Below are 9,439 nucleotides of genomic sequence, written 5' to 3'. Positions count from 1 at the left end.
ACAAGTTTGCTAAGTTAAAGTATGAGGGCCTGTCAGTGTGTGCAGGTTTTAATGCACAGATAAAAATGAAAGTTGAACATCTACAACTATCATAAGAACTGGGCGCACTACACGTGATTAAGTTTACCTTTGAGTTAACTTTGAAAGCCTTATAGCAATTATTTAATGGTCCTTGCTGTGAGCTAGTTTTTCCAAAGTCATGCAAATAATGCTCATCTTTATGGAAAAAGAGTACAATGTGGTTTTCACCACAAGCCCTGTGTGTTCAGTGTAGCCACAGAAAGAAAGAAATAATAATAACTTCCTTATAATGAAGACCCAGCCAGCGTCTGACAGCAGGCTAAGGCAGAAACATGCTATCTGATTCTAAGTGTAACCACGCTGTGCTACAATTTCCTTATTTCTATTCAAATTTGCTTTACTTTGAACGATTCTCTTAACTTCCTGGCACCACTTCTGGTATTCTGCATGGTTCAGTCCACTCAAAGAAAGCCATAACTCACAGGTTCTCCTTGTTGCTTGTAATAAAATTATGTAATATCTGGCAACACTGACAGTTCAACATGTGTGTGTTTACATGTTGTAAGAGATACGATTGAAAGTGAAAGACGTCCTGCCTGGAATTTTGCATCTCAAACACGCTGCAGACTATGATGAAATCCATCATGGGTAAAATACATACCATCAACAGACGTGAGTGGGTCCTTGGGTAAGGCCCCCTGAGGCCTTCCCATGTTCACAAGTCTGGATTTCGAGGTCTCCTTTTTGAGCCCAGAATTCTCTATTCTGTTGCTGTAGAACGTCCTCAGGCGCTCGAATGGGCTCGCTCCCCCACTGTGAAGGGACGCATGCCCGGAGAGATACTGCCTCAGGGCGCCCAGGAGAAGGTCACCCTCAGCCTGCGTGGCGAGGAGCTGGTTGGCTGGTGGTCTCTGCTTTTGCACGGGTTGGAACGATGAAAGAGATGAGAAGCTGGAGGGAGGTGGTTTCTGAGCTGAAATCTGGGGCTTGGAGCGATAAAGCTCTGCAGGGATGCCGGACTGGAAACGGTCATTCTGGAAAACACAAGCATACTGTACAAAGACACTGATGCTGAAGACATTTCCACCAGCTTTCCAATAGCAGAGCTTTTGCTCTATTTTCTGAGAAACAGCCACACTGTGGCTGAAGGAGAAGTGCATGCCCCTAATACAGTCATTTCAAAACACGACTCTGGATGTGAGCATAAAAGTCCCACCCACCTGCTGTTTGTGAGGGGCAGCCAATCAGGAGAAAGCTGCCTAAAAGGGGAGTGGAATTAAAGGAAAACTACCTCAAATGTTTTGTTTGACACAATGGATGAACTGAGAGGCTATGAAATGTGAATCATCCAAACTCCATTAACTATAGAGAGCTTAAGTAAAAGCCTGAAAATTCCCGACCATATGTTGTAATGTCTCAGAGCAAATAATTAGACCTCGAAATAAACAGACCGCAAGGGACAAAGTATAACTGCAAAGTAAAGCATAAAGTAAATTATAATTACTTTGCATTGCTTGAGCATTCCTGCTGCCTAGAACTTTAAGATGCCAACCATCTCACTCACCAGCCCCTTCATTCCCAGTCATCCCTCTGTCCGATGTTTAATGATGACAAAAAACTGGCTGCGACAGAAAAAAAATCTGACCAAAAAATATGAGTCATGCAGAATTACTATTTATGCAGATGCTGGATCCAAGAAAATGTCCCATCTGCTCGTCACACGTTTAAGGCTGAGACAACGTCCTAAAATAATGGGACCAACTGTATGTGACAAGAATGCAAACCATCCTGACGCCAAAGTACAAAACACAAGCACCCTGCCTTTTTTCTTTCGACACACTTTGGCTTTTCTTTCTTTATAACACCACCAATCCAGTAACCTTCGTGTTAGTGTAGCCAATTTACTTCTAGACAAAATGTATGCAAAATTAAATAGATGTGCATTTGCTGAAAACATCTAAATGTAACGTTTCTTGTTTTTGTTCTTCCACTAGATTTAGAGAGAGTATCTGGATGCATGAAGAAGCACTTTGCTTTATTATTAAAGGCTTCATTTGAACAAAAATGACTATTGAGATGAAAAAGGCCATTTTTGGGGAAAAAAAGTTATTAATCCATTTATGCAATCATATTAACAAATCCATCAGCTACAACAAAAGCAAATTGTCACTGCCGGCTCCATTAACGCCCACCTAAGAGCACAGAAATGGCACAAGCCTGAGTAACGGCAAAATTATCATAACAATACAGACATAAGCCGTTCCTCACAGTTGTCATACTTCTTTATGATTTGTGTGTGCGAGGCCCCCTCTGGTATTTGTTGCTGGCAGTATCTTTATTCATTTACATCCCTCAGTTGGTGATGTTTATGCCACTCGTACCCGAAGGGCCCCTTCAACCCTCCAGCTCCTTTTGGCTGCCACCAAACAGGTGAACCTGGATAGAAAAGGCCATGAGCCTGCAAGCGATGCCTGCAGGCTCCACGCAGTCGTACTCGCTTGGTCCTCAGTACAATTCCCCAGCTGGAAAGAGGCCTCTGCAGGCACAGCAGAGGGACGCAGTCGCGCCTTCAGTTATTAATTAGAGCGGTGAACTCCTGAACTCTCGGCTGGTATTATTTCCCTCATAACGGTCAAGCTGGGAGAAGTCATCAGTTAGGACAGAGAAGCAAGAAAGAAGCGACAGCGAAGGATGACAGCGGACCACCTGCTGTGAAGGTGTGCGCGTTTGTGTCCTTTCAGCGTGTTGTGCGAGCGTGCACTGTATGTGTGCACGCTTTCTTTTCAAACTGAGCCAGGTGGCCTCGAATGGAGGTCGAGGCTAAATGCAGTCATTGGGATAAAAACAAATTCCTCACATATTCTTCGGTTTTCAAATGTGAGAACAGGACCAGCGGGAGCTGAGGTTTATGTGGCACTTCAGCGATATTCTGTCATTTGCGCTTCATTACTTTTGGGCTTTTTTGAATCCTTTCAATTAGCACACTGATAATTGATGTATAGAGGTGAATTAACAGCTCCATATTTTCACACTTGGACTCTACAAGAGGAACTTTGCATGATTCACAGTATACTGGGCCTTGGTGCAACTCAGATCATTCACTGTCAAACAGACCCCAACTTAAACCGACCTTTTCTTTCTGATTAGCTATTTCTCATGAACAAAAGTACAGCAGGTGGGTGGTGCTTTTAAGTTTAGTTTGAAGATCTTTGCCTTCATTGTTTGTAACTTTACCCATGTTTAATTAAAGCTCCCACCTTTGAAGAAGATAATATGTAACAGAAAATAATAAAAAGCATAATAGTTTCTGTTTACTTGCTTGAGGCAAAGAAATTCCAACAAATGGCAAGAAAATCATGAACCGGAACAACCAAGTCCCAGAAGCCAAACAGAGTAAATGTTTACCTTGCTTGGTGCGCTCAAGCTGGAAGTAGATGTCTTGGGAAGGAGGCCAAGGCGCTGCAGGTACATCTGGAGATTTTTGCCGAGTTCTACTTCTACCGGTTTCACCCTTTGGTCCACTGGGTCCATTGCTTGAGCTACTGGCCTGTGAGAGTAGAGAAAAAGATGAACAAAATGCAGAAATTAGTCACTTCAGAGTAGCACAGTCAGATAACTTCATTGCAAAGACGTGCAAATGAATTGTTTTTCCTCCAAATGGAATTATTAACATGATGCCATTCTAAAATTTTCATATATCATATATTAGTATTAGAAAAAAGGCAAAAAAAAAGGTCACAAAGTAAAATAAAAAGTAAGAAATTAAAATACTGGCAGCAGCCAGTGCTACCCTTCAGCCTCCGACAGCAGTAGATACACCTGTGGTATAAATTTTAAAATCCTAGGTGACAGAAAACTTCACCTCACTGATATTTGAACTCGTTGAAGATTTTTAGTAGATACACCAATGGTATCCATTTGAAAATCCTAAGTGTTATCTTTCTCGAGTTATTGTTTTCACAAGATTTTCAGACAACTTGACCTTGAGGTCAAGGTCACCGGGATTCTGACTTGTCCAAAATGTTTAGTAGATGCACCTATGCTATCAAGCCCTATGCCGTCTCATTTTCGAGGCATCGTGTTCACAAAGTTTATTGTCCACGCTGCCGGCCTGCCAAGTGGGGTGACGACAAAACTAAATGAAAATTATTAGGAGTAAGATAAAACAGAAGTGCAAATCTACAAATCTACATGTCCTTTGGTCACAAAACTATTTGAGCTAAATAAACATCTGACCTGATCTCAGTGGTGTAGAACGACCCAGTCTGCTGTGGTCTGTAGGGAATCCTTCTCAGTTTGGATAACTCCTTGGACAGAACCTGCTGGGTGGTATCATCTTCCCAGGTCAAACCTACAGAAAGAAACAAGGGGACCCTTTAGAACTAGAAAGACAGGAATACATACGTTAACAGGACACAAGCAGGAAGTCCAGTATTGCCCAGGTGCATATCTACTGTGCACCTGTAAGTCTCGAATGAATTAAAACTGCACTGAAGTACAGAAAAAGTGGGTTGTATGCATGAGCAAAGTGTAGCCGACACGTGGTGAGTATGGGATAGAAAGACGGAGAAGAAATTGCTAAGCATGCAGTAATTTCCCTAAACTCATTAGGTCACTCATTAGCAGAGGAGACGAGGAAACAGCGGGTCGTCCTTGGAGACTCCGGCGAGAGACTGTTTCAGTGACTAAGCAGAAACCGTCTCTCCTCTAGCTCTCCTGCTGCACTTCAGTTGTACAACATGATGAGCTACTTGGGAATTTCTTTTACACATCTTTACTTAAACAAACGATTAAATATTTACACCACTGCCATGATGAAAAAGTGAGGTCAGGGGTTAAACCCAGAATGTGTACATCCTACAGTGAGATCAATGTCCACGTAAAAACAGTAAATAAAGTACAGTGAACCAAATAAAACAATAAATACTACTAGTAAGATGTTTGTTACTTGCCAAGAGATGTGGCTTTGCTTTTGTGTTCTGCATTTATTACCCAAATTTCACACCAAATTTCGAGTAATACCATCTCTGCAATAACGTCCTAATGAGGGAAAATTATTCTGATTCATTTGATTTGATTTGTATGGAAGCCCGTTTCCGCCACTAAAAAAAAAAAAAAAAGCTAGTATCCATAACTCGAAATTTCGAGTTATTTTCTCGAAATTTCGAGTTATTATCTCGAAATTTCGAGTTATTATCTCGAAATTTCGAGAAATATAACTCGAAATTTCGAGTTACTTTTCTCAAAATTTCGAGTTAGCTCTGCCAATCAAAAATATACGTGAATGAGGTCGCTTTCTTGTTACCCGGAAGCATATGGCGCAGGACCGCGCACTCGCACAACGGATCCCAACAAATTAAAGTATGTTTGCTGATAGTAACACCATGTGATTCAGCTAATAACACAGGGATTTCATCATTTGTGAAGCCAGGCTGAAAACACTCAGCAATCTGTGCATTCACGACTGGATGTAATACCGGTAGCTTAGCTGTAGCATTTGTAGCTGAGGGCTTCAGCTTCCGGGTAACATGGAAATGACGTCATTCACGTAGATTACTGATTGGCAGCGCTAACTCGAAATTTCGAGTTGCTTTTCTCAAAATTTTGAGTTAATATGTCGAAATTTCGAGATAATAACTCGAAATTTCGAGAAAATAACTCGAAATTTTGAGTTATGGATCCTTTTTTTTTTTTTTTTAGTGGCGGAAACGGGCTTCCATAGATTTGGACATGCTTTTTCCCATGAAACTTTTTAAAACATAAACAAGTTTTGCTCGTCTTTTTCTGACCGCTCATAAACTGCAGTGTGGTTTTATCTATTCTGTGTACTTCTATCCAAAACTTACCCAGGCCATCTGTGAAAGAAGCCATTGTTTCAGACATCAAAGATGATCACAACACGCAAAACATTATAACTAAAAGCATACATAACATTTATAATATTCATGTAGTTTCAGTTAGTTTCCAGAGTGGATTTTCTTGTTTCTGTTTAGTTTTTGTTGTTTGAAAATGTTTAACTTTGGTTTACATTTATTAGCTTAAGTGTTTTTTTTAGTGTTTTTAATTATTACTCTATAGAGCGCACGTGTCAGAGGCAAGCTTTACAGAAGTGAGCACAGGTGTTGGAATGAAAACACGCAGACTTTAGAAAGCAGCTGACTCATAGTCATGTTATATTATTAGATTACATCATTATACGGCACCTGAAGGTTTCTTAATGTTTGTTTTAGTATAAGCAAACCACAAATGTGATGAATAAGGTGGGGCGAAGCTCTAAAGAGAGCTATTTTACAGAATTTATGCACATGTATATTTATGCACAATGAAAGAAATTTCAATATTTCTTTCACTGAGATGAAAGAAATATTATTGGAATTTTCATTAAGTGAAAATTTCACTAAGTGTTTCAGTGAATCTCCTGACCACCTAGTTGTTTTTTTTTACATCTCTGATATTTGATTGTGTATTGTGTCCTTATTTGGTATTTATGCATAAGCTATTTGTATCTGCTGTTTAAACAAGTGTTCAAGAGCAAGAACAAATGAGTAGTTTGGACGTTTGTGTCTATTTTCCTCTAGGTAATGATTTTATTACCTAGTTGTCAAGCTGCCACTGCAGCAATGTCAGCCAGACATTCTTGTGGATTTACTGGGCATGTCAAAAAAAAGTGTTGCATTTCAGCAAGTGTACAAAAGGACAAGGCTGATGAGCTGCTTGGGCATTCACGTCTGTTTCTTATACTTAACATGCATTCAAACACAGTTTTTTGGCAACTGAACAGAGGAGCAGGCGCCAACACCAGATGGGGTAGCGGAACGAAATGTTACCGGAAATATGGCCGCGCTGCGCAAAGCACAACACGAACGGAGGCATTTGGCAGATGAGCGATGACGTTGCTGAAAGATTCAAGTAATGCAGACTGTAGCTCCAGCTGTGATGCCACAAGATGTGGGTCCACCACGGAGGACGTGCACTTGAAATGAGAAGGGAAATATCATCCCTGTCAGTTTCACACGCAAAAAAGTGATAGCACATTTTGAGCTGAGGGAACTGAAAACTGGGGAAAATATTGATAGATAACCAAAAAACATGAAGCATGATGGCAAAGAGCAGCCTTAAATCCTGACAGCAACAACCTCATTGGCAATGCAGACCATGGAGAAGTCCGACTACATGAAGTCAAAGTCAGCAGGGACGCAGCCAAACAGATTAGACGTGCATCAGCTGTTTCAAACCAAGTTGAACTAAAAGTTAAAAGCTACCATCTTACTGCCAAAAAAACACCTGTTGTAGAGACAGAATATCAGCGTTTTACTGTTTTAATATAGGATTCCTGTCCTGAATGATTAATGCTACATACCACTGCCTCCATCTGAATATGTGACATGCAAAACAGCCGTAAGTGTGAATAAGCCCCAAACTTCAGTAACAACATTAATGTTTCATAACTTACAGATATTTAGACATAGATAAAGGCAGTCTTTCAAAACAGGCATTTCAATCATTCACGTGAATGAGAACCAGACGAAAAGGATTACAAGGTTATACAATCCGACAGCAGGAATATGAATTACCACACGGGTTTAGAGAGTTTTGAAACTATGATAACAGAATGCAAAATGAACATTAGAAGAGAAGACCTGAATGTAAAAGGTGTAGAAAAGGTTGCCCGGAGCAACACGTTTTGAAATGAGGATGCTTTTGCTCAAAATTAAGTCTTTCCCGAGGTTTAAAAAAGCCGGAGTCGAGAGTAAACAGGAACGAGGCTGGAGACAAAAGATGGAGGCGATGAGTTCTGAGAAGAGTCACATTCTCTCTCTTTTAGCTCTGTTTAAAGTTTCCACCAACTCCCAAGTGACGTTAATAACCACTTTTCACCAGCTCGTGTCTGCCTGTAGCCGTCTGTTGAGCAGGGAGTGCATGATGGTGTTTTAGAGGTGATTCACAGGATGATTCTCTTTCGCTTTGTCATTTCTCACAGTGAGCTATCACCAATGGTTAAGAGTTGCTTTAAATCCCCAACAAATCTCAGCAAAAGAACATCATCATCATCATCATCAGACCCACTGAAGAGCAAACTTGTGTCGCAGCCTAATTCTTACTGAGAAAACCCAATTTGTGAAAACAAGACAGCCTCCAGAGCAACAGAAAAAATTCGGCGTAACATTAAAGTGAAGGAAGAAACAAGATAAAAACATTTAGCCTCCTTTCATATTTAGCATACTGGGAAAAAAACACGAAAATTTTGAAAATGTTCAGTAGAAATGATCTTTTTTTAACTGTTAGTTTTACTTAAAATGTCCATTCCTAAGATTTTAGCTCTATAAGACGCACTGCAGAACAATCAGCATGTTGTGAAACTGGAAAGCGCTGCCAGCAATAATCTCATTGCTGCCAAGATCTCATACCATTTCTAGTTAGCCAACAACAGCACCATTTTTTTCCAACTGAATTTACACTTCTGCCTGTATCATTTGCGAATCCAATTAAACAAGCTCAACTCATTTCAGAGCATCTCAGCACCGAGAAACCTCCTTTAGACCCCCGCAAAATGAATTACAACCCCAACTGCCACGAATCAGGCACAAGCCTCTCTTTAACAGCTGCACAGCGTGTCAGGCCAGCTTTCGCCATCAAAGAGACATAAAACCGAGCCTTTAATGGCAGCCACGGTGGCAGAGAAAACGGGCGTTAGCGGCGGGTGAACAGACGGCATCTGACACGACAGGTTAATAAACGTTGGAGCCCCTGCCAGGATATTCAGAGTGACTCCGCGCATCTCACTGACTTAACCGACCACAGAAAAGCGGGCAGGAGGTTGTCGGCCAGCTGAAGTATGAGGTGAAGGTCTATCAGAGTTTGAAGCTTTCACAACTAAATAAATGAGACTGTGGTCCTGAAAGAAATTGGACTGAATTTAAAATGCGATGATGTACCTGCAAGGACTCATGGACTATGGAAAGCTTAAGGACATAGGTTGTTACATTGTAACAGGTTGTTAGATTGTAAAGCCCCTTAAGGCAATTTTGTAATAAAAAAAAACCTTTGTGATTACAGTTATTTAAATAAAAAGTCTTTGGAAAATGAAATGCATGTAGCTTGAGGAGGTTAGAGGTCAGAAAAAGACGTTTTGGAAATGCTCCAGTTCAGTTTGCATTTTCTCAACAATTTTGTATTGCACGTCCTCCACAGTTGCTAAATGATGCCCGCCTGCTCCACAAATACCATCGGCCGTATTCACTAAGAGTCACGCTAATTACAACCATGGGCAAAAACACTGCAGCCTTCCACCAGTTTAGAACTTGATTTATCAGCCGCATTTATGCAAATTTAATTTCCACAACCTGAAGTCCAATTACAATCACTGCGGTCCTACAAAACAGCAGACAGCAAGGTGAGAAACTTTTTGGATCACTGG

General features: G+C 40.8%; 1 protein-coding gene across 2 annotated transcripts in view; it reads right to left on the bottom strand.

Moving 5' to 3' along the window:
* Window positions 1-9,439, bottom strand: part of LOC146647597 (receptor-type tyrosine-protein phosphatase N2-like) — a 231,715-nt gene that overhangs the window by 185,138 nt on the left and 37,138 nt on the right. For both annotated transcript variants that reach the window (XM_085390215.1, XM_085390216.1), the window contains 3 exons: window positions 4,258-4,372; window positions 3,427-3,568; window positions 683-1,055 (listed from right to left, as the gene is read on the bottom strand). In XM_085390215.1, coding sequence (XP_085246341.1) covers window positions 683-1,055; window positions 3,427-3,568; window positions 4,258-4,372 — 630 coding nt within the window. The remainder of the gene's footprint in view (window positions 1-682; window positions 1,056-3,426; window positions 3,569-4,257; window positions 4,373-9,439) is intronic.

This window comes from Rhamphochromis longiceps, linkage group LG18 (genome assembly GCF_057381845.1).
Source record: "Rhamphochromis longiceps isolate RC_006_pf linkage group LG18, R_longiceps_female_GT1.1, whole genome shotgun sequence".
In the NCBI taxonomy this organism is placed as follows: Eukaryota; Metazoa; Chordata; class Actinopteri; order Cichliformes; family Cichlidae; genus Rhamphochromis; species Rhamphochromis longiceps.
Note: the sequence above shows the minus strand (reverse complement) of the source record. Positions and strands in the feature narration are given on the sequence as shown.